Consider the following 25,969-nt stretch of genomic DNA (forward strand, 5'->3'; position numbering starts at 1 on the left):
ATGGGAGTTGGGGAAGACTGAGGGCCTATGTGCTCCTAGAGGAACAGCCACTTGGCTGGAGGGGAGATGGGAACATGAACCTTAGCTTAGGGGGTCTGGGGCAGGGTTTGGAGGGAGGTCGGGGCAGATGAGGGCAGAGCCTACAGGGTTGTGTAGAGTTGCTGTAAAGGGCATCTTGGAAGAAGAATAGGTGGGCCAAGTCCTGTCCTTTCCCCAAAATGTTCTGGGGTGGGGCTGCACCTCATCTCAGAAGTAGTCTCTAGGTTTTTCTGGGTTCTTGACCAGCCTTTTTCCTCCTCTGTCTCTGTCCACTGCTTTCTAAGCCTCTGTCTTTGAGTTTCTGTTTTTGTCTTAGAATAGAAGCAAATATAATCCACACTGGGGGTTATGCACAAAAGAAGGGCCATCTTCCCCTGGAGAGCTGTGCACTTCGCAGGGAAAAGCAAGGCGCCCTTTTGGAAATTTGTGTGCTAGGCCCCAGGTCAGAGCCTGCCCCTCTGCCTCCTCTGTCTCTCTCTCTCTCTCTGAAACTCTGGATGAGCCATTTGGGTGCCACCTGTGTTCCTTTCCTCTGCTTCTTAGTCACTGTCTCTCCCTAGGGGCACAGAGGGAACCCCAGCAGTTTCCTAAATCTGTCCAGATCTTTATGGAACCTGAAAAGGAAGTGAGTGAGGAAATGGGATGTTTGGGGTAGAGACTGGGTGAGGGAAAAGGAGAGGGAGGAGTTGGGGTAGGGGTCCTCTCAGCAGTGGGCCCTCTTACTCTGCTGAAGATGAAGCTCAGAGAGAAACATGGACTTTGGGCTGGTCCCAAAGGGAAGGGGCCGTGGGCTGGATCTATGCTATGAAAACTAAGCTGATACTCATTGCCCTCACTCCACCACTGTCCCCCAAACCCTGCAGGGCTTAGGGCACAACAGGGAAGGCTGACAGCTTCTTTTATGGGCCCTAAATTGCAAGGAGGTGGCAATTAGCCCTCAGTGGGTCAGAGGAAAGCAACAACGTGCCTTGCCTTTTGAGGCTTGGCGGGGCCCCTGTGTGGAGCTCTCAAAAGTGGCTGTTCCTCTAGGAGCACATAGGCCCTCAGTCTTCCTCAACTCCCATCTTCTGGATTCCAAAACCAGGATACCCTCTTCAGTAAAACTGCTTCTGATGGACCCCATCTTCTAGTTCAATTTGATGTCACAGACTCATTTATTATTAATAGCTTCCTGTTTTCTCTCCCCAAATCCTTTTCTGGAAGTTTGATTAGTGGTGAGCTGAGGTCATGTAGCAGAACTTCAGAAGTTACATTTGTCATGGCATTAAATTGCTTCATACCCCTTAGATGGGCTCATCCATATTTGCAACTTTCCCCAAAATCTTGGGTCTCCAATCAACATGTGTCATTGTTATTCTCTCTGAGCACAGGGATAAAAATTCTAGCCAAACTTGGATTTAGCAGATGTAGTCTGAGGTCTTCTGTATCATAAAGAAAGCCTCATTTTTGATTATCATGAATCCTCTTGCCCATATGACTTTAACCCATGTTCTAACGCTAACCATAGTCTACTCTAACTCGAATCCCAGCTCATTTCTAATTCAGCGGCAATCCCAATTCTAAATCAATCTCCATCTAGCCTTTGACTGAACTTAACTGCATTCTCAAGTATAGCTGTAAGTGAAACTAAAACCCTATTCCTTATCATTACACAAATCCCAGTCATCAACCCTACCCTTAGTTCTAGCTGTTGTGATAACCCTAATTTCAACCTTAATTCTCATCCCAACCTCAATCATAATTCCAGTTAACCCCAACCTTAACGTCAACCTCAATCCTGCCTTCACCCAAACTCTAACCTTAGCAATCCAGAATCCAGTTAAACTCCAACCTTACACTTCAGTTTAGTGGAACCACGACCTTAATGCCTTTCTTTTCAGTTTCTCTTTTCCTGATCCCACCTGACCCCCCTCCACCCATCACTGACTTTCCATGCTTTTTCCCCATGGGTGGGTCTAGTAACCCATAGGAATACCAAGCCCTTTTCTTGGACTACTCTGAATGAAGAATCAGGATGCCTAAGTGTCCCCTACTTAGGCCCCAGCAGCATCACCTGGGCTGAATGCTCGTTTCTTCAGGCCTCTGTTCCCCATCTATAAAGTGAAGATAATGATCCCTGCTCTCCAGAGTGTACAAGGCAACCCTATAAACCTTAAAAAAAAAAAAAAGAAAAGGAAATGAGGATATTCACTGTGTACATCTGGTGGGTCCCAGAGCACCTATTGTCATTGGGAGTGCGAGTGGAGGGCTTTGGAATGCAGAGGTGCATGGACTCCTTGTGCTTCCTTGGAGGGGTGGGATCTGGCAGCATCTCTGAGCCCCATAAATCTCTTCAAGACTCTTCCTGCCTGCCTTTCCTGTGCCCTCTGTGGGCTGTTGAATGGGGACACTCATGACCTGACCCACCTCCTCTGGAGGGGAGGCCCAAGGCCTGTTCTAGTACTCCCTGGACCAGCCAGCAAGGAATGGCTCTCTGCTTCCTCCCTCTTCTTGCCAAGAGCCTCTCACCTCAGCTCCAACCTGCCCATACCTTGCTGGCTTAATTATCCAGGTTATGAGGGTCCTCAGTCTCCCTTCCTGTGAATAGAAGCAAGGACACCAAATAGTCCCTAAAAGAAGTGCACACAGGGGCTCAGCCCCCCTCAGCAGAGACATGGCACATCCCAGTGAGTGGGTACACACATGCACAGGCACACCCCATTCCCTGACCCTCCTGGTGCTATTCTCCCCAGCACCCCTTACTCATCTATCCTGTCACCCGCACGCCCTCCACACACCCAGGTCCTTCTTCCCTCAGGCCTCACTGAACTGGTTTTAATTCTGTGTGGGAGGTGGGGCTGGATCCCCATAACACCCCCATCTCCCAGAGATCCCCTACACTCAAAGATGACCTTGCATCAGGTATGGTTGGGGGGCACAGCTTTAGAGGGGGTAGCCAGGGGAAGGCCCTGATCCCACACACCCCCCTACCCTCCCTCATTCAGCTCAGGAAATCCAAATCCCTTTGAAATGCTGGAGGCCTCTGGGAGGCAGGCTGGGCACTCCTAGGGCCCTTTCATTTGCCTGGGCCTTCCCTTGAGCCCCAGTGGCTCCTTTCCTGGTGCCACTTCTCACAGACCTCAACCTGGGGGGAAGTCCCTCAGAGAATCAGGGGTAGAAGGGGGCAGGATTTGGAGACTGTGCCAGACCCCTGTGTCCTGGAGTCATGTTAACCCTTCGGGGCCTGGATGCCCTTCCTCCCCGAGCCTGGCATCTTCTCCCTCTTCCATTTCCCGTGGGGAAGAAGGCAGCAAACCCAAGTGGTGAAGGGAGCTCTGGAGACATCATAAAATGGAATGACTGCTGTCACCTGAGGACTGGGCCAGGAGGAAGTGGAAGTTTAACAGGTACCTAATTATAAGTCCCACTGGCTGCCCTGCCCCATTCTCGGGATAGGGAAGAGCTTGGGTGATGGCTGGGTAATGCCTGGGTAGGTCACTCTGTCACCTTGCTAATTAGAGTTTTTGGGACTCCTCCCTAAGGCAGGGGCCAGGCTCCCTCCCTCCCATAGAAATAACTCCGCTCCCCGGCCAGGCACTCATTGCACCTTCCTGCCACCCCAAGCAGTGTCTGGGCCTTCAGCTCCCCATCCCTCCACCCATCCCCACACACCCACCACTGTCGGCCCAGGGATACCCAACCCAGGAGGAGGAAACGTGGAGCCTAGAGACATGGGAGTTCGAGGAGCGTTCCACCTTCTACTCGTGTGCCTGAGCCCAGGTATGGGGCTGGGCAGCAGGCAGGGATGCCATCACGACAACAGATGGGCAGGGTAAGGGGCAGTGAGGGGCACACAGAGGATCCTCGGAGGTAGCCTGAGATGCCCTGGCAGGGTGTGGCCCACCCTTGCCCTGCTGCCACCCAGGTTTGGATATTGCCAAGGAGACTCTCCAGGAGAGTGCCATGCCTGAAGGTTCAGGGCATGTGTCTGTGAGCAGAAGTCTTTAACGTGCCTCTGTGTGGGGCTGGCATATGCGTGCCTGTGCTGTGACTGGGCACCAGGCTGCAGGAACTGGGGGTGGGGCAGGTGGTCAGGTGAGCAGCAAGGCTGGTGGGGGCTGAGGAGGAGCCTTTGAAAGAACCCTTTTCACCAGTGTGTGCGCTATTCCAGCCAGAGGGCCCTCCTCCCACCCCCAGGCCAGAGCCCAGGACAGAGAGTTGCCTGAAGAGGGAAGAGCCAGCCTTGGGCCGATGTGGCCTAAATGGCTGCTCGCAGCATGGCCGATGCCACTAGTGTGAGGCGGGGCTGAGACCTCCACTCCAGGCCTCTGTGTTGTGAGTTGCGGGTGGCATTTTTCCTCCTGGAAGAGGCTGATGAGGGTGGGGATAGTAACTCCCAGAGCCCTCTTACTCCACTGGGGCACGCCTTGAGGGCAGGGCTCAGATTGGATGTCTTGGCTACTTGCCCAGGTTGGGGCAAGTCCCAGCAAGGGCCACTCTGAGTGGACATTGCTGGAAATGGCTCTCAGAGTCCCCTGGGATCTGGACTGGGGGTGAGGGAGAGTGGAGGAGGAGTTCATGGGAGGGGGAGTATTTTTAGCCTTTGTGTGTTAGTGTGAGTGTATGTTAGTATGTGTTAGTGTGAGAATGTGTGTATGTGTGTGTGTGTGTGTATGTGTGTGAATGATTGTGTTTCCAGCAGAATGTCTGCAACACCCTCTGGTGAGAGCTGGGCTGGCAGATCCCATGCAGGAAGCTCCACCTGTGCTATGGGGACCTGGGACATCTTCATGTATGTGGTATGTGTCCTGGGTGTGTGCAGTGTATATTTATGCACGGATACCCTCTTGTGCCGCAGCCTTTCCTTCCCTCCCCTTCCCTCACCTTCAGTGGGAGATTAGGAACTCTGGAAGCAGCTTGAAAATTCACAAAGGATTTACAAGCTGAGAATACAGTGTGCAGTCCCTAGTGCTTTTGTTGGGGGACAATTAGTCACCACTGCCTTTTCCTTGCAGCCCACTGTGACTTCCCTCCCTCTCTCCAAGTTTTCCCATGCAGATCTTTCTACCACTCTGGCATTCTTCCCTCTCTCCAGCCTCTCTCTTCTCTCACATCCCTTGGGAGCACTTTTTCAGTGCCACAGCAAGAGGAATCAGGTTGAAACACAAGGAAGAACTTCCTCAGGAGAGTGAAAGAGTGCAGAAAGTCCGGAGCCCTTAAGAGGAGGTTGAGAAAGCTTTCAGGGAGATTGAAAGGCTAGGGCGAGGCTTTCTGGCCTGAGACAATGGAAGACACCCAGCCTAATGCAGGGTGGAGGCACTGGTCTTTCAGCCTGCTCCTCCTTCCCAAGCCCCCTTCTCTGAATACTTATCATGAACTGTAACCAGACTCTTCTCTGTGGGTTGCTTCCAGGAGCCCGTCCTCAGGGTAGAGCCTTTGCTCTGGCTCATCCCTGGCTTGCCTTGTGTAGCCCCAGGATCTGGCAGATAGCATCAGGATCCTTATCTCAGAAATGAGCTGGTGTTCTCCTGGCCTAGGGCTGGAAGAGGCATCACCAGGTCCCGTTAAAGCCCCAGCAGCTAGCCTGCCTGCTTGGAGTCTCTCTGGAGCCTAGTGTGGTTAGCACATGGTTGACAGTCCAGCAAGGGTTCTGAGGGGGCACGTTTAGTGATGCATGAGATATTGAGGGTATTGGAAGGGTGCCTGTTGGCTCTCTAGAACCAGGCTAAGCTTTTGCAGTTATGTCTTGTCTTGAATAAGTGCACATGGGAGTGTGCAGTGGGCATGTCTTCTGGATTAATCCAGACCTGTGTTTGTGTGAAGATGTGTATCTGTATGGATCTGATGGTGTCTGTGTGTAGGAAGGTAGGCCTGTATAAGTATGTGCCTGTATTTTGAAGGCTTGTAAGAGTGTGTCTATGTGTTGATGTGTTTGGCTGTGACAGCATGTAATTGTGTGTCTGAGACACTCTCTAAGTGTGAAGGTAATCCCAGGAGAGAGCCAGAGGAAGGCAGGGCAGAATGAATTGCTGAGACCAGGGCTTGAGACTCCAAAGGACTTGCTGACTCTCAAAAAAGAATGCAGGAGAGTGAGCCAGGCTTGGGGAGAGATCTGGGGAGGGAGGAGTGTTGGAGACTGCGAAGCTGAGCCCACCTGCCCTGCCTGCCAAGGTTGGAGCCCTGGTCACCTCCTGCGCCTTCTATTCCTCTCTGGGTGCAACTGATTGGGGCTAGTGCTTGCCTGGGGCTTCAGAGTAGAGAGGTAGAGGAACTCAATGCTGAGCTTCCAGATGCCGGCTCCTCACCCAGGCTGACTCAGTGGAGCGGGCTGGCAACAGCGAGAGGGGCCCCAATTGGAGCGAGCATGTGGGGGTGGCTGTACCTGAGCCATACAATCACACCAAGGCAGGGCACGAAGTGCACACTGCCACATGTCATCACACAAAGCTCATGCTATTCTACAGATAGATGCTTGCAGCCACAGTCCCAGGCACGCACCATTATTCACTCACACACGAACACAGCCTGGTCACACACACACACTGACATGCACAGGCATGCAGCCACAGACATGCACTGTCATACACAAGACACACAGATACCTGTAATCTTCTGCTCCTTGGGCTGGGAAGGGACCCCAGAGACCATGGTGTCTATTCTCCTGCCTCCAGATAGGAGCACCTCACTTAGCCAGACAGGCAGCTTTTAATGAGCCAGGCTCCTCCATCAGAGCATTAACAGCTCTGTGTGCTTCATGTGCACAAACACACACACAATCATTTAAATATAAAAGCAGACATTCTACCTGGTCATGGCATGCATATACATACAAATAGCCACAAATGCTCATAAACACTCATGTTCACATATGTACATACTTATACATGCACACACAATCATGCATACATACAAGCATACCTAACAGCTGTATATATACAAACAAGATTCAGATGCAGTTTTATATATTATAGAATATAGACATACATACACAAGTGCGCACAGACATGCATATACCGCTTCATGCACACATGCAGACACACACTCAGAGCAGTCCCTGCTCCCTGTGGAACCCCCACAGAGTCTGGGTTGCTGCTGACAGAGAATGGTGGAGGGAGAGGCTGAAGCCTACTACCCGAGCTCTGGTTCTACTCCACCTCACCTGTCCTGCCTTTCCCTTAGCACTGCTGTCTGCTGTGCGGATCAACGGGGATGGCCAGGAGGTCCTGTACCTGGCAGAAGGTGACAGTGTGAAACTGGGTTGCCCCTACATCCTGGATCCTGAGGACTATGGTCCCAGTGGGCTGGACATCGAGTGGATGCAGGTCAATTCAGACCCTTCACATCGGGAGAATGTGGTGAGTGTCAGGAACATTGTTCCCCTTACCTAACACTCCATGGTGTCTACCTGATGGGCAGCCAACACTCTGAGGGGATAAGGAGGGCAGATAAGGAAACTAAGACCTGAACTTCCCCTAAGGCCTCTCGTGGAATGGGACAACAGGAATGATAGCTCTGCAATCACTCCAAAGGGTATGGTACCTGGCTTTAAGAAGTTCTCAGCCTGAACTTACAGTTTGCAAAGTACTAGATTTTACCTGGCCCCACCCATTTTGTAGGAAGTCAGAGGACCAAGCATCATTATTTCCATTTTCAGCTGAGAAAAATGAGTCTCAGAGAAGTTGAATGAATTGCCCAAGGCAGCCAATCCACATGGCCCTCCTTGGCTCTGCCTGTCTCATCCCCTTTGTTTTCTTCTCTTCTTCACAGTTCCTGAGTTACCAGGACAAGAGGATCAACCATGGCAACCTCCCCCATTTGCAGCAGAGGGTCCGCTTTGCAGCCTCAGACCCCAGCCAGTATGACGCCTCCATCAACCTCATGAACCTGCAGGTATCTGACACAGCTACTTATGAGTGCCGAGTAAAGAAGACCACCATGGCCACCCGGAAGGTCGTTGTCACTGTTCAAGGTATGGCCAGTCTCTTCCGGGCTCCCTTTCCACAGACTGCAGAGCCTGGCTTAGGGTAGCTTGGCCACTCTGAGCCTGGCTCTGCTTCTTGGCTGCGCCACACTCACAATTGCCTGCTTTCCTGCAGCTCGACCTGCAGTGCCTGTATGCTGGTCTGAGGGCCACATGGCACATGGCAATGATGTAGTGCTGAAGTGCTTTGCTAATGGGGGCACCCCGCCTCTCTCCTACAAGTGGGCCAAGATCAGCGGGAATGCCCACCCCTACCGTGCTGGGTCCTACCATTCCCAGCAAAGCTTCCACTCTGAGCTCACCTACCAGGAGTCCTTCCACAGCTCCATAAATCAAGGTGAGGGGGCCCCAAAAGAGGGAGGCGAAATGAACAGAAAATCAGGACTTTGGGACCTGCTGGGGCTTCTCTAGTTTATTTGTGGCTCCATGTCAAACCTGGAATCCCTGTGGGAGATGCCTCCTCTGAGCCTGTTTCAGAAGCTGCTATTGTGGGGAGAAGAAGAGACAAAAAGTGGTGGTGGGGGTGGGGGCCAACCAAAAGCAGCATGGTTAATTTGGAAAGAGCACAGTCTGAGACAGACAGTTTGAGCTTGAATCCTAGCTGGACCCCTGACTGACTGCAAGACTTAGGCTAGTGGCTTAGCCTCTCTGTGTCTTGTTTCATCATGTTTCACCATGTAGGAAATGGGAATATAATGTTTAACTTCCAGGGGCCTGTGAGAATTAAATGGTGTAAGGTATGCAAAGCTACCAGCACACAGAGAAACTGGCTAGTACTCACAATCCAACGAAGATGATCAGAGCTGGAAGGAGCCTTAGAATTCCTCTAGTCTAACCCAATCTTCACTGTACAAAGGAGGAGACCAAGACTCAGAGAGGTGTATATTTCCCTAAGGTCACAGAGTAAATTAATGGTGTCTCTGACCTGTTACTGGCAGAGGTGTCCTTCCTTGCCTGTTTCAGCAGGGGAAAGGTGACTCATCTGGAATATGGTGGACCTGGGTGTATATGTGCACACACAGTCCCTCCTTTTATCCCCTACCTCACAGTGGCAGAGGCTGGGGGTGCTGCTCTCAGACACCAGGTCCCTTTGTCTTACTACAGCTGCTCCTTTACGTTCAGATCTGTTGAACAATGGCGACCTGATGTTGAAGGACGTCTCCCGTGAGGATGATGGGCTGTATCAGTGCACAGTGGCCAATCATGTGGGCTACAGTGTATGTGTGGTGGAGGTGAAGGTCTCAGGTAGGTGCAGTGGCCCTGGGGGCCCTGTAGTGGGGCGGATGGGACTGGAGGAAACTGGGCTGTGTTTTGGAGCCCAGCTAGCTTTGCCCACCCTTTGCATTAAGCATAGGTCTCTGCCTAGGGCAGCTGGAAAGCCCTGGGAGTAATATGCAAACATAAAGGGTTAACTTGCATCTCCCCATGTCTTCCCTACTGGTTGACCCAGGGCCCTGAGCCTCCCTTTCCCACAGATGCTCTGCCCTGGCACCTCCTGGTTAGCCAGGCACCTTCCAGGCTTCAGAAGCCTGACTGGTCTCTCCTTTCCTTTACAGACTCCCGGCGTGTAGGCATGATCATCGGTGCAGTGCTGGGCTCTTTGCTCGCACTGTGCTGCCTGCTGGTGGGCATCTGGGGGCTCATCTGCTGCTGCTGCGGGGGAGCTGGGGCTGGCTGTGGTACCCGCAGTGCCTTTGGCTACAGCAACGGCGGCGGGGTCAGCGGAGGGGCCTGTGGCGACTTGGCTAATGAGATCAGGTAAAATCTGTTGCATGCTGCATACTGCTGTGAGACAGGCAACCGGTGCCCTGCCCCTCCTCACCCCCACCTGCCACCCCAAACCTGCTCACCATCGCTGGGAGTGCTGGGATCGCAGCATGTCGACTTGCCACTCGTCGCATGGCTTTTCTCTCTCTCCCTTCCCATGCCCAGTCTTCAGCTCTGCTCCCCTGCTCCCATCTCCCATCCGTCTGTGCACCCCTCTCTGACTTGTCTAGACTGTAAGCTCCTGAAGAGCAGGACCTGTAATTTTCCACCTTTCCCTTGTATTGCGCGGAGAAAACTCTGGATATATTTAAGAGTTAATAAGAATAGTGCTAATAACTTATTAGAAACAAACTAGAAATAAAAATAGAACAAGACTAGTAGTGCTGATGACTGCAGTGCCCTGGGGATGGAGGAAAGGATGAAGATCGAGGGGCAGGAGGCGAGGATAAGAGAAGGAGAGAGGGCAAGGTCAGGGTTAGTTAAGGAAACAAGGACCAGGAAAGCAGCTCCTGGATCCTCAAGGTTGCCTTCCTATTAAAGCCAGTGGTTCTGGGAAAAAACCAGAAGGGGACTGGAGAGCGCCTAGATGGGGCTGCTGGCCGTGGGCTGTCCGGACACGTGTGGACAAGCCCTGTCTAGAGGATGAGATGACCCGGGACCGCTGGGGGGTCTCCGGCCCAGGAAAAGGCAGAGAAGAGAATAGGTGGAGGCTGAGCGAGCAAGGCGAGGGGCCGGGACAGGGAGGCGCCGGGAGAAGGAGCCGAGAGGTGGCCAAGAGTCCCGGCTCTGCCAGGTCGGGCCCACTCAGTGACGCCGAGGAGCCGGCTCACACGCCCGCCTGTTGTCTCCACAGAGAGGACGCCATAGCGCCGGGGTATAAGGCCAGCGGGCGCGGCAGCCGCGTCACCCACCTGCTGGGGTACCCGACACAGACCGTCAGCCGCTCCCTGCGCCGCAAGTACGCGCCTCCGCCCAGCGGCGGCCCCGAGGACGTGGCCCTGGCGCCCCGCACCTCGGCCGCCTGCGAAGCGGGCTCCTCCCCGGTCTACGTCAAGGTCACGAGCGCCGAGCCCGCTGACTGCACTCAGGGGTCGCTGCCGGGCAAGGACGGGTTGTTGGTGTGAGCACGCGTGCCCGCCGGGCTGCGCCCGGGCCGGAGGGGGGCGCGGGCTCTTTGCACATGGCCGGGGACACGCTCGGACTGCGCCCACCCTGCCTGCCCCAGGCTGCCGGAAGGCTGTGGGCTGACAGCATTTCCCTTGGAAAATGAGTGAAGAGGCAGAGCCTTCTCCCCAAAATGGGAGGGGGCGGGGGCGGGCAGAGAAAGGCTACCCGGAGCCTTCTTCGCCTTCCCTGGGCCCCGAGGCTCCAGGAGAGCGAGGAGGACGTGTCGGAGAGCTGGTGAGGCCATAAGCCCGGTGTCCCCAGCCAAGGCAGAGGGCCCCGGGCCTGGGGCGGGTAGGGTTCCGGACTGAACTGTTCTGTGTGTGAGATCTGAGCTCTGAGGCGGAAGTGTTAGCACAATAAACTGTAAGACCCGAGACAGGTGGCTGTGGTTCCACGGAGAGTTGGGTGTGGGGTTGCGGGGGAGACTCTGCTCGGGGATGAAGAACGTTGCTCTCTGGTGTCTCCCATCGTTCCTGCCACATTTCTTCCTTAGATGGATAGCAGTCAGAGCTGGAAGGGGCCGTGTAATCCTACTCTTTCATTACACAGATGGGGAAACTGGAACCCCTACGATTGGATCTTAAACCCAGAATTTTTTTTCCCTCTTTTATTCCAGAAGGCCTGAGGGGGCAAATTAAGGACTGGCAGGGATGACCCCTCTGAACGATCCCAGACCGTTTTTAGCATCCTTTCTTCTGCCCTCATCTACTCAACCCTGACCTCCTTATCTCTCCCAGATGCATGCGTTCCTTCTCAACAGCCAGGAAGGGTTTCAGACTCATATTCTGGGGGTAGAAAGACCTTCAAGGTCATCTAATCTAGTTCCCCTATTAATGGAAAGGGGATTGACATTTATTGGGCACCCCTAAGTGCTAGGTGCTTTCTGATGTTTAGTCTTATTTAATCCTTACTTTAAGTTCTATGAGGCTGTGTGCTATCTCATTACATGGGTGAAGAAACTGAGGCTCAGAGGGATTAGGTATGTTGACCAAGCCTACGCAGGTAATAATTCAGGTTTTGATCGGGCATGTTTGACTCTAAGACATCAGGCTGTTTCTCTGATATTTGAATTCTTTCCATAACATTCCTGGCAAAGGCTATTTTAACCTTTTCTTGAATACCTCCAGAAATGCAATCGTCCTACCTCCCAATGCAGTCCATTCGGCCTCTGACTATTAGACATATGCTCCTCTTATTGAATTCAATTTTGGTCCTCATAGAGCTTTTATCCTTTGGTCCAAGTTCTACTCTTAGGGAGCCCTAAATATCACATTTCCAATTCCGCTGCCTCTAGTGGACCAAGTGGTTGTATTCCATACAGGATGGCTGTAACAGGCACACAACTGCAATCCCTGTCTGGCCTAGGGATTGAGGGTCTTCTGAAGAGCATGATACTTCGGGTTCATGTCGTTTTACCTACCTCTGCCCAGCCACCTGCCTGGCGAGAGCCCAAGCACTTCCTTCTTTCTTCGTCTCTTTTTCCCTTGAGGAGAAGCTGGGATTCCTAATTCTTCCTGCTTCTACCCTGGGGCCACATGAAGTATGGGGTATAGGTGGACCTCAAAGTACCTGGGCTTCAAGTTTCTTAACCGAGGAAGGCTGGAAACCCTGCTTGGTTATAAATAACTAGGAAGCCATTTCCAATTGGCTTGGGTATTTGCAAAATGGTGATAGCATTGCTGGCTCTGCTTTGATAGAACTGGGGGAAAAATGTAGTCAGTGGTGGGACAGAAGGAGCCAGGGACAAATGTCTTGGGTATGAGGTGAGGAAGTAGGGAGTTCTTAGGGATGGGTGGGGATACAGGCAGTGAGGGATTAAATAGTGAGGGGGAGGAGAGAATTGCAGAAACCGTCCATCCCTTCATTTATTTGCACACATTTATAAGCACCTATAAGATGACTTGTTAGTTAGATCTTTAATAGGACACTGGGCCTGGCACTCCTTTGCCCCAAGGCAGGGAACTGAATTGGATGACTTGGGGAGGGCTCTCCCAGTTTGGAGGCAGCCTGCTGGCCCTATATACAGGTTGTGTTGAATGACATCACCTTCCGCATTCCAGGAACCAGGGAGCCATGCTCACACAGCACTTCATTTAAAGTCACTGGGACTCCATACCACTCATGGTCTTGAGAAATTGGGGCTTAAGAGAAGATGACTAGAGGATGACTTCCTAAGACCTGGAGAAGAGACTAGATAAGGAACTGAGGAAGGACTCTGAATGTCTCTTGAACACATTTCCCAGGGCCAAATGCCAAGTTAGGTTTTAAAGAGAGGCTGTGGCAAGAAAAGCTCATTAAAAAACAGTAAGAGATTTTAGAGATGCTGGAAAGAACTTCTTGTTAGGGTGACTCACCAGGGAAGCCAAGGAAGTGCCCCCATCCCAAGCTGGATGGCAGTCACCATCACCACAGTCACCTCTGCTAGATGAGGAGGGAGAGAAGCTTTTTCTCCTAGGATTTTGCTCCAGGGACTCCTTGGTGTTTTGTTATTTCTCCTGCATGAAACCTTGGCAGAGTTGGAGGGGAATGCTGGTGATGGTGAATGTTTCACAGTGGCTTTGAGTGCGGGGCAGGGGTGGGTAGGAGGCAGGGGAACCTAGCATTTGCCATTTCTGTGATGTAAGTTCTCCCACCATGGCTGATTGTAAGCTACTGACATGATGTCCTTGGTGTGGAGTTGGGAGAATGAGCGGTGGCACCCATTGTAGAGTATTTCCACGGTGCAGATACCTTTAAGGTCAAGAACCTCAAGAGCTGAGACAGTAAGATAATTAGGGAGTGATGTGTTTTGAGTGCTGATGTTTTTTGTTTTTATATAACATAACCGTGAATTTATATAATTTAATTTTTTTATAATTGAATTTTTAATAATGGCTGTATTTAACAACTGGCTTGCAAAACTAAGACCATGTCACCAGGCCAGCAGAAGGCTGTGCACACACATGCTGCGACAGGAGAGGGGTTGTCAAATACAGTCCTGATTTTGCTGTTTTTCCATAGAGACACAAACAACACAAAGTCAGTTGTCATCATTTTTCTTTCCAGTTTTGCCTTTTGTGTCTCTCCCCAGCCTTATAGGAGCTGAATTCTGGTTCCTACAGTCACTGAAAAATTATTTAGATAATTTACATGTCCTTGGTAACCACCAGAAACCTAACTTGGCATTTGGCCCTGGGAAGTGTATTCAAGAGACATTCTGAGTCCTTCCTCAGTTCCTTATCTGGTCTCTTCCTCAGGTCTTAGGAAGTCATCCTCTAGTCATCTTCTCTTAAGCCCTAATTTCTCAAGACCATGAGTAGTAAGAAGTTCCAGTGACTTTCCTTTTATGTGCTTCTATTAGAGTAACTATTAGCATGCATTCTGCTCAATTACATTGCAGTTACTCTAGGCCCAAGTCAGACTGGGGTGAGTCTGGGGAGGGATGAATATTTTTTCCTGCCTCACAGGAAACAAAGGTTCTCAAAAGAATTACCTAGTCACTGATCTGGAGGCCAGGAACTGGATCTGAACTTTAGCCCTGTTCCATGTGCTTCCCAGGGGAGCCTCCTGGTGAGAGCCTGGGACACCTTTGCTCTGGAGTTTATATTGCACCCAACCAGTGTATCTGGAGTAATCATTTCATTCCTGGTGATTCCATTCAGTTCCTTGTAGTTAGATTAGGAAGAAAGTGCTAAAGGAGGAGAATGTAGAGAGACATGCACCATGCAGGCAAGGGGAGACAAATGACTGCTTTGGAAACTTGGAAGAACTTGGGCATGGTTACTGTGCCTGCCAGTGGGTAGTAGAAAAGATAACCTTCTAGCACCCCTCTCTAGCCAATGCCCTCAGCAGGCTCCTTGGATGCATTTTGGAAGTACAGGAAGGATGGGACACTGAACGTGAGGGAAGAGACTAAAGCCCTTGACAAGGCAGGAAGTAGAGTAGAGGAAGATGGGGCAAAACAACCAAGCTTATTTTATAGAGGCTGATTTTGACGTGGTGGTGGGCCCATGTGGGTGTCTGGGGGAGAAAGAGGAAAAGAGGGAGGAAGAAAATTTGTAATGAATATTTGTGAGTTAGTTATGATCACATATGCAAAGGAAAAGAACACAGTTTTGGAATCAGAAAGATCTGAGTTCATATTTATTTCATAAGCTTCCAAAGTCTTGATTTCTTCATCTGTAAAATGGAATAGTTTTAGGACTATTTTGGGTGAAGTGCTTGTTACAGAACCTGGTACATGTATGGGCTCTGTAAGTGGTTGATCCTCAAGCCTCCAGTTCTCAAAATATAATTTCATCTTTATAAGAGTACAGTTCTGGAGGCAAGGTCCAACACACAGAGTTCAGGACAGAGGCTGAGGCAAAGAGAGGTCCATAGAGAGAGGGGATGGAGGGAGAAGAACAAAGCCTTGGGATTGGATTTAAAGGTGGCTCACCATCTGGGGGAAGAGACAAGGAGCCCAGAAAACAAATAGAGAAGCAAGAGGAGAACCAGGCCTTGCCTCTGAGTTCTGGAATCCACATGCATGTGCTAATATTGACAGCAATTCTCATTACTAATAGTGATATTAATAAAAACAGGAAGCACCTGAAGCGCAAGTTTGGCAGGGTCCCTGAGTCAAGCCTAGCTGGGGACAAGCTGCTAGAATTCTCAGGGCCACCTCCCTGGACCAGGGCTTCACCTCCAGTGCCTTTTCTTGTGTATTCACTCTCAGTTCCTGGCAGTCAGGCCCCTGCTACTGCCCTCTGGGCCCAGTGCCTACTGTGGTGTCCCCTGGAGCACTGACCTTGACAGTCCTTTCTAAAGTGTATCCACATATCTCTCCCAAAGCTGAAGAGGGACCCTTCCAGCAAGGGACACATACATTTTTGGGAGAATTCGCTCAGTCTTGGAATTTAATTTCAGACCACTACAGGCCCCACTTCTTCCCTGTGTCCTCCTGTCAGTCTCCACAGATACCCCCTGATCTTAGTCCCTATGCTTTCTCCTGCCTGGATGCCACTCTAAGCCTTGTGGCTCCTTCTTGCCGTGACTTTCATGAACTGGCTCCATGACTCTCCAAACACTGGGATTCAGCTCCAATCCCAGATCAGCCCCAGCCCCTTTGCCAACGCTGTTCACTTTGCCTGTAACTGTCTCTGTCTCTCGCTCTCTCTCATCCTCTTTCTTGGCCTGCATAGATTCTTCACAAAGACAGACTGGCCATATCCTATTCTACCGTCCCAGTCTCTACCCTGCTCTCAGATAAGGAGGAATGGTGATTATTCTGTTATCTTTGCCCTGTTCTGGGAATGTCATCCTGTTAGCCTCCTGCCTCCATCAGACTAGGCTTCTGCCGAGGGCACCTCCTTTATCAACAGCTACTCCATTCAGGAGCTCTGAATCTCTCCCTAAGCTTACCTCTCCTCAAATTAGTGTGATGGATAAAGATTACTCTAGAGACTGCCCTGTAAACTTAGGGTGCTGACAGTAACCAAAGCTTGCGATTACTTCAGGGGCACGTGATGTAAAAAGCCACACATATTCCCGCAAATCCTTTTCAAAAGTGAGTGTGAAAACTGCCCTTCTTAAGAGGGCCTGGTAGCCAATGAGCAGGGTCAGACAGGACCCATGAAAGATCCCACTGGTGCCCCTGGCCTTCCGGCCCAGGGCAGGGGTCCATATCAGGCAGGGCTCTGCTCCACAGGTCGCAGTGCCCTGTTCCTTTGACAACAGGCTCTTTAGGAAGCTCTTCCCTGCACAGCATGCAGGCTTCTTATTCAGTTTACTGAGGACTCAAGGAATTGCCATCTTTGTGATCACCACCATTAAAATATTGAGCAACAGGTTCTTGGTCAAGAGCCTAACCTGCTATTATAATGTCCTTGTGGGGAAATTGGATTCCTTCCTTTCAACACCCATCAGCCTTTCCAGGAATGTAGCACACAATTGGAGAAAGTGAGGAAAGGGGATGGGAACAACCTCCCTCCTGGCTCCCCCACCTCTCTATCCATCCACTTAAATCGATAAGCCAACAACACCCAAATTCATACACCCAGGCCAGACTTCTGTCTTATATTCCACAGTTAGTTATCCTATTTAACAGACACCCCAAACTTAGCAAGACGCAGATACTGCCCCTGATCCTCCCTAAACCTGTATCACCCACTGTCTCCCTATTTCAGTTGATGGCAACTCTGTCCTTTCTTAGTTTCTTTCTCTCACCACACCCCCTACTACATCCAGCCTGTCAGGAAGTCCTATTGGTTCTACCTTCAGAGTAGATGCAGAATTGGTCCATCCTCCCCTCCCACACAGTTATTTCCTGCCTCCCAGCCCCTATCACCTCTTGCCTGGGTTATAACAAGTGTCCTAGCTGATCTTCCAGCTTCCCCTCTTGCCCACCCCTACTTTATTCTCAGTGGAGAAGCCAGAGTGATACTTAAATCATTCTTCTGCTCAAAACCCTGAAATGGCTTCCCATTTTACTCAGAGCCAAGATCAAATTCCTTACACTGGTCTTCTAGGCCTTACATGTTACCTCGGTGACTTAACCTTCTATCCTTCTCCCCCTGACTTTCTCCACTCAAGCCACATTGACTCCTAGCTGTTTCTCGAACTTCTTAAGGCCTTTGTTCTGGCTGTTCTCTTTGCCTAGAATAGCTTTCTTTCAGATTTCTCAATGACTAAATACTTACCTCTTTCAAGTCTTTGCTCAACTATCTCCCCCTTACAGAGGTCTTATCTAAGATTGAAATGCCCTTCTGCCTGCACGCCTCATTGCCTTTATCCCCTTCTATTTTCCTTTACTGAACAGCACATATTCTAACATGCTATGTAATTTATATGTTATGATTATTAATTGACACCCCTACACCCCAGCACTGTAAGCCCCACAAGAGCGAAGGATCTTGGTTTTACTCACTCATGTACCTGAGCTCCAAAATATGCCAGGCATATAGCAGGCACTCAATAACTATTGCTTCAAAGAATTGAAGAGGATGGGAGAAGACAGACAAACTGTAGCAGGGGGAGTTAACCTCAGGTCACCTGAAGAGGTAGGAAGTTAGTGAGGAGCAGCCTATCTCCTTATGGGTGGCCAAGAGGTCCCTAAGAGAACCAGAAGTTTGTCTGAGCCCAGCCGACTGATTATGCTCCCCGGAAGAGGGGTATTCAGATATAGAATCTCCCAATCTGAGACTCTTGGCTTCCACGGTGGAGATGTCTGAAGAATGGTCACGTATTGTCTACCTGCATGTCTCCCCACCCTCTGCATTGACCACTCAGTTAACAAGTGTGGTTTGGCGACGTGCTTACTGTGTGTTGGTGGTAAGATGGCTATTAAACCTGGTCCTTCCAGGAGCTCCCAGACTCCCTAGGGAGACCATTAACCTCATTTGGAAAAATTAGACTAATGCACACGACTGTTGATTCAGCTTCATGCAAGGCTGGGTGAGTAGTTGCTATGAGATCACCTAAGAGAAGGCTTCTGGGAGGAGGTATGCCTGGGGCTGGGCTTCTGAGCTTTGCTTGGAAAATAAAATGAATAAAGGGATATATTCTAGGCTGAGAGGTGTTTCTTTACAAAGGGGCAAAGGGCATGATGAGCTTGTCAGGTAAGAGCTAGGCCTGTCTGGAATGGGGCTGCTAATTGCTGAGTCATCTCCATCATAAGGCCTCCCAAGGGTGGGGCTGGGAAAGAGGGGAGTTAAGGTGTTTGTGTCAGCTGGAATGGTCCCCAGTGAGGGCTGGGGTGAGTGTGAAGGTGGTGTTCCATCCTCGGTGTTCTAGGGTGAGGGCACTTATATCTCCCGCACTGACCCAGGCAGTGAAGGAGCATTCCTCTTCTCTTTAGCTTAACTGAAGGACCTGGCTGACTCAGCCCTCCAGGATTGAGGCCCTGATCTGATGGCAGCATTGAAGCTATGCTGGTCCCTGAAGCAGAGATAACTTGGTGATGGGATGTTTGTGTGCCCCTCAAATTGAGTGGTTGAACAACCTTACGGGAGGCTGTGTGATGGGGAGGGATGTTCACTGGGGTAAGTGATGGCCAGATGGCCACAGCTTCCAGCTATGGGACACAGCAGACTGCCAGTACCCTCCTCTGCTGGCTCAAGAACACCCCATTCCCAAGACCCTGAGTCATAGTGCCCCTGACTCTCTGTCTGTCTGCCCTGCCCCTAGGCAACTCATTAGCCCATCAGAAGAATATGGGACATTTCCAGTGGCTATACAGAGTGGCTGTATAACCAGAGACTTTCTGTGCTTTGGCCCTATTCCAGCTCAGTGGCTGGGAGGCCCCCCGCAGGCAGGCACTGGTCTCCATCCTGGAAAGCTGCACCCTCCTTACCATCCAACAAGGCACACCACACACCCTTCCACCAATCTGCCTGACTCTGAGCAAGTCCTCTTGATGTCCTCACCACAAAAGGATGCCTCAGTGAGATAGGCCCCATGGCTTCTAACCTGGCTTGTGAGACTTACCTCTGTGGGACAATCATGGAGTCTGACAAATAGACTCCTTTGGAGCAGCTCATGTGCTGTTCTTCTGTATCTGTCCCTCTGCTTGGAAGGGCTCTCCTAAGACAGCTTCGATGGCTCCATCCAGAAAATCTCTGTGGGACTCTGAATGCTGCAGGAGTGGGCATGAGGCAGGTTGCATTTGGAGGGTGTAGGGGTCAAGGGCATCCCTTCATGGCTACTGAGGCAGCTCCAGCACTCCTCGCCATTATTAACCTAGGGTCCTTTCTGGAGCTGGGTGGCAGGAGTCAGGCCAGCTGGTGGAGAAGCTAACCAGGCCAAGATGGACTGCAGCAGTTTGGGTTGAAGATGCTATGGGAGGACCTCTCTGCCCCAAAGATACTTTACAGCCCTTCCATCCTCAAGTTCATAGTGAAGGATCTGGAATATGATTCTGGATCTGGAATATAAAAAACTCTCTGATTATAGGCATGAACCAGCTGTTCTGGGGCAGAGGAAACTTTTTTTTTCCCCTCCTCAAATTGATTCACATTTAAATAATTACATTTATGAAATCATTATATGAAGTTACTTAGTTTTGACCATTTAAAAAATTTATTAAAATGGCTATTTTCAACCCAGTACATTGTTCGGCCTCTATCTTGTCCCTTTAAAGCCCTGTTCCCTGATAATTAAGGGCTGTTTCCTGACTTCACTTAACAGCTGCTCTTCTTTCTGTATTTCCAACTTTAGTAAACAGCACCTTCACCTGCCTAGTTACTCCGTGTCGTCACTCACCCCCTCCCCATAACCTATACCAAGTGTTGTCGATTCTAGCTCCTAGATATTTCTCGAATGTATCCACTTCTCCCCAGATCCCGATTCTCAGTTCCAAGCTATCACCTGCATAACACTCTCCAGTGGCCCCTAGAATTAAATTTTAAATCTTGCCATGTCCTACTGGACTCTGCACGATCTGACCTCTGCTGTTCTCTCTTCTCAGTCTTCCTTGCTCATTATTCTCCAGCCATGGGACCTTCTTTATATGCCAAGATCTTTCCAGAAGTGCTTTCCGGTATGCTCATGATCAGTGTGACGAGCCTCTCCACTTGGCTTTACTCATTCCCCTCCCTGCCTGTCTCTCCTCAGAAAGGCCCTCTGTGTTGCCCTTGCACCAGCTGTATTTTGCTCCCTCATTATCCTTGCTCATAATTTTCAGTTATTTTCCTTCATAGAGATTAGTACAATTTTAATTAAACATTTGTGTGTATTTATTTAATGTCATCCCCTCCTAACTAGACTGCAAGCTTCCTGGGTATCGGGGCCTGTCTATCTTGCTCACAGCTGTGTCCCCAGTGTCTCTGGCATGTAGCGGCTGCTCAGGGGAGGTGTGCTGAGTGATGAACTGGAGACAGACTGCTCAGTCCTCTGGGAAATTAGAGGCTGCTGTTGTCCCCGGAGCCAGGAAAGCAGCCCTCTTCTTAGTGGAAGGTTGGTACTGTCTGCCCTTGGCCTCCTGGGAGTAACTGGACAGGGGATGAACTGACAGACATCTTGCTGTACTCGTCCTTTCTGGACTCAGCCTCCAGAGGAATAAACTCTCCGTAGACTGCTGCCTGGAGTTGGCTGAGGCTCTAGCTGGTAACTCTGACCAGGGGCTGCAGGGCTGAGAGTCCACTCCTTCTCCTGAGTGCTCAGGCCTCAGGACACCAGGCAAGCTGGGAGCCTCGGCCCCATCCCTGCACTCCTCGTCCCTCTTCCTGGAATGGCCAGGCCTGCAATCAGTCTTCCTGCCCTCTGCATCTGTCATGTAGCTGTACCTGGGGATCTGGGCTCCATGTTCAGGGCTCAGGATGAGTCCAAAGCCCGCAGTATGTATGTGGATTGTTAGAGATTTTCTGGGAATGTTGGGCTGGAAGGTTGTTAACAAGGAGGGATCCTGTTGTATTTCTGAACAAAGAGTTTGGATGACTCCTGAGGGTCTGAGCAGCCCCAGCAAGAGGATGCAGGCCTGAGGCCAACAGGACAGTCAAGCTCAATCTGTTTGTTGGGAATTTTCATCTTCGGTAAGCAACATGGGAACAGAAAATAGAACAGATTTATTCCACCATGGCCCCTGAGGAGGTTGTCCTAAGGCCTGTATCCCTGAGGCACCTGGCTTTGTTCTTTTTGAGGTCTTGTTGGTCAGTGTTTTCTTTGGTTCTCTGAGTGATATAGACTGAATTTTTGTGTGCTTCTAAATTTTATATGCTGAAACTACTCCCCAGCCTAATGGTATTTTTGGGAGGTGATTAGGTCATGAGGATGAAGCTTTCATGGATGGGATTAGTGCTCTTACAAAAGAGACCCCAGAGAGCTTCCTCATCCCTTTCACCATGTGAGGACACAACTGTCTATGAACCAAGAAGCGGGCCCTCGCCGGACACTAAATCTGCTGCCTTAATCTTGGACTTCCAGGCTCCAGAGCTTTGAGAAATGTCTGTTGATTATAAGCCACCTAGATTGTGGTACTCTTTTACAGCAGCCTGAATTGACTAAGACACAGATACTCACAACTTTCTTATAATTCTTTCTTTTGCTTTAGTTAAAACCAGGTTGGTTCCTCTGTTTGCATCTAGAGAACTCTGATACAAGTGTTTTCCCATTATATAAATATTCTAAAGAACATGATTTCTTAAATGGCCATATGTGTTGGCCATTTATTTGACTGATTTCATGTTGTGTTGTGCTTTCCTGTCCATAGTATTCCTAATTCCCATCAATATCTCCTTTGTTTCCATATCTGATCTGTTATTTTCTGAGTGATATACTGAGGAACACAGCAGAAGAAAGGAAACTAGAGTAACTCTTCTTCACAGGAAGCACATTGTTTCTGACAGATTGGTCTTTTTTGTTCCATTGTCCATTCATTCTTTTTTTCTTTAATTTTTAACTCATTTTCGGTGTCGGAAGGATCTTATGGGTTGTCTGGGGCAGAAATGAACAATTGGTTTAATCTTGGCTTCCCACTTCAATTAATTGTTGGAGTTACTTGAGTGTTGTGCTGCATGTAGACTCAGTAGGAAAAGTGTGTCATAATTAATTATTTATGTTTAACATGGCTCTGGAAAGTGGAAGTCTGGATATATGCACCACATATCTGTTATTCCTGATCGAATACAACTTCCCACCTAATATGAAAAGTCTCTAGTCTATAATTTTCTCTGAGATGGTTTCTGCTTAGGCAGTCATTGAAACAGCTCATGTCATGTTTGGATTTCTCATTTGTTATTAAGTTCTTCCCTGGTAGTATAGTGCATGGTAAGAAGCTGGACTGATTTAGAGAACCTGAAGCTTATTCTGACTCTGCCACTAATTATGTAATTCTAGGAGGTAACAATCTTCTGGGGCCTCAGTTTTCCACCTGAGAAATGAAAAACTTGAAGTGAATAACCACAAAGTCTCCTTTTAGCTTTAAGATCCCATTATTCATGAGTCAATATCTGCCTCTCAGTGACATGTTCTACTGGCCTCAGTTACTCAACCTGGTTTACATGAGAGCCTTTAAATATATTAGGACCTATGGCCTTCTAAGTTGTTTGTTTGAGGCAAAACATGACCAGTTTCTTTAATCATTTCTCATATGATAAGATTTCTAGACTTTTCACCATTCTGGTCATTCTTTTCTGGACGCTTGAGTTTTCCAGTGTCTCCTTGGAAGTGTGGCTCCCAGAGCTGGACCCAGGCCAGTCAAGCAGTAGGAGTGTCCCCACTACTCAGCCATGTGCTCAGCTGGCCCTCCAGAGAGATGGGACCATGGAGCAGTACACAGCCCGAGGGGAGGCACCCACTGAGACCGTATCTGATTGGAGATGTGATATTTTAGAGGCCTTTCTTCAGGCTGCATGCAGAACAGATGCAGGAGGGAGGGAGATGGTGCTGATAAACAGAACAAGTACTACTTAGTAAATGTGGAAGGAAGACCTGCCAGAGATATCATTAATGTTTGCAGTCACTGTTTTTATTTTCTTTCATTTTTAAAATATCTATCTATCTATCTATCTATCTATCTATCTATCTATCTATCTATCTATCTATCTATCTATTTAATTGAAGAAATGTTTTATTTAAATCTCCCCTGCTCCGTACACCTCCTCCTTTCTCCCTCACCCCTATCCTCTGGTAACCACTAGTCCATTGTCTATGTCCATATGTCTCTGTTTGTTTGTCCTGTTCATTTGTTGCTTTTAGATTTATATCCCACATATAAGCGATATCTTGTGATTTTCAACTTTTTCTGTCTGGAGTATTTCGCTTTTAGTATGATTATTTCAAGGTCCATCCATGTTGTTGCAAATGGCAGTATTTCATCTCTTTTTATGTGCAGCTGCTGTTTTTAAACAAGGCATTGGGTGCTCCTGTCTCTATTGATGAAAAAAATGCCCTTCTAATTCTTTTCTTTTGCTATGCCCCCTCTCCATTCTTTGACATCATGTCACATGACCCCTTTGCCCCAGCAGTTCTTGTATCTGTCCTTTGCACAGAAGGACAGGTACAGAGGATCTTGCTTAAGGGAAATAGAGTGAAAACAAGGAAAAGCAAAAGCAGATTTGGAGAGGATTTTGGTCTGACCATGAATCTACTGGAAATAATGGTGCAAATGTCATCATGGGAAGAACCTGAGACCCCCCACAGATGGGGTTGTGGGGGGGGAGGCACTCTTCTGGCCACCCTCACCCCAGGGAAGGGGTATTCTGAAGACCACAAGGTTCCATGTACTGTGGCCCCAGGCCATCGCTCTGACCTAATCCTTACACTCTCACTCCCTTATTTATTTTATTTTATTTATTTATTTTCAATTGACTTAACATTGCTTAATAACATTACATAAATTTTAGGTGTACACCATTATAATTCAATATCTATATACTCTATTGTATTCTCACCACCAAAAGTCTGGTTTCCATCCATCACCATATATTCGATTCCTTTACTCATCTCACTTTTCTCCCATCCCCTCTGGTAACCACCAATCGGTTGTCTGTATCTATGAGTTTGTTTTTTGTGTTGTTTTGTTCGTTTGTTTGTTACATTTTGTTTTAAACAAAAAGCCAACCAACAGAATGGGAGAAAATATTTGCAAATGATATTTCTGATCAGGGGTTAATATTCAAAATATATAAAGAACTCAAACAACTCAAAAAAACCAAACGACTCAATTGAAATATGGGCAAAGAATCTGTATAGACATTTTCCCTGAGAAGACATAGAGGTGGCCAGCAGGCATGTGAAAAGATGCTTAACATCAGTAATTATTAGGGAAATGCAAATCAAAACCACAATGAGATACCACCTCATACCTGTTAGAATGGTTATTATCAATAAGACAAGAAATAACAAATGTTGGCTAGCTAGGATGTGGAGAAAGAGAACTCTCATACACTGCTGGTGGGATTGTGAATTAGGGCAGCCACTATGGAAAGCAGTTCGGAGGTTTCTCAAAAAGTTAAGAACAGAGCCACCATATGACCCAGCAATTCCACTCCTGGGTATTTATCTGAAGAGTATGGGAACACTAACTCTAAAAGATACACATATCCCAATGTTCATTGCGGTATTACTTATAATAGGCAAGAAGATATGGAAACAACTTAAGTATCCATCGATAGACAAGTGGATAAAGAAGATGTGGTACATATGTACGATGGAATACTGCTCAGCCATAAAAAATGATGAAATATTGCTATTCACAACAATGTGGATGGATTTCAAGGATATTATGCTAAGTGAAATAACTCAGAAAAGGACAAAATTCATATGATTTCATGCATATGTGGAATATAAAACAAAATAGTAATAAATTAACAAAAATAAACTCATTTCTTTGTTTTGACCCAGCCACCCTGGCCTGCACTCTAGTCTTCATAAACACCAGTCATGTTCTCAATCTTTTACATTTTCTGGTCCCTGGAACACTCTGCCGAGACGCTACATGGCTCACTCTGTTTCACTGGGTTTCTGTTCTGATGTCACCTCATCAGGAGATGTTCTCTGATCGCCTTTTCTAAAATGAACCCCTCTTTCCCAACACATCATTCTCTAGCCTTTTACTCTGCTTATCTTTCTTAATAGAACCTATCAAAAACTGGCCTATACCAACTTGCTTATCTATTATCTAGAATATAAACTCTACGAAGGAAGGTCATTGCTTTGTTCACTGCTGATTCCTTAGTGCCTTGAAGTGTACCCAGAACATGCTGGACCCTCAATCAATACTTGTTCTTTTGTGACTTTTAAAGCATCAATACCAATGCTTGTTAACAAAATATTGTTCTCACAGAGCACTTTTAATTTTTCAGTGGAGGGTTAATTAGTTCACTAGTTGGCAAATGAGTCATTGGGGATGGGAACATCAATTTATGCACCACACTACAAAACTACTGTCTAAATGAGGTCACTATGAGTTACTTTGTGAAGGGAGAACTGTGAGGCCCACTCCCGCCAGAACTGCTCTGATTTGAGGTGAGACCCTGGGGCATGGAGTATGTGTGTATGTGTTTCTCCCATACAACCACCATGGCCCATTGCTAGAACCTGGGCTTTCTCTTTCACATCACTTTAGGGACTGAGGCCAGT

General features: G+C 48.7%; 1 protein-coding gene across 1 annotated transcript; it reads left to right on the top strand.

Moving 5' to 3' along the window:
• Positions 1 to 3,749: 3,749 nt before the first annotated feature.
• LOC105300725 (V-set and immunoglobulin domain-containing protein 8-like) lies at positions 3,750 to 10,890 on the top strand. Its single transcript, XM_011373097.1, has 7 exons — positions 3,750 to 3,798; positions 7,198 to 7,373; positions 7,786 to 7,987; positions 8,115 to 8,336; positions 9,122 to 9,244; positions 9,556 to 9,757; positions 10,620 to 10,890. Exons 1-7 carry the CDS (start codon positions 3,750 to 3,752, stop codon positions 10,888 to 10,890), a joined length of 1,245 nt encoding a protein of 414 aa, XP_011371399.1.
• Positions 10,891 to 25,969: the final 15,079 nt, after the last annotated feature.

The sequence above is a fragment of the Pteropus vampyrus genome, unplaced genomic scaffold (assembly GCF_000151845.1).
Source record: "Pteropus vampyrus isolate Shadow unplaced genomic scaffold, Pvam_2.0 Scaffold217, whole genome shotgun sequence".
Taxonomy (NCBI): Eukaryota; Metazoa; Chordata; class Mammalia; order Chiroptera; family Pteropodidae; genus Pteropus; species Pteropus vampyrus.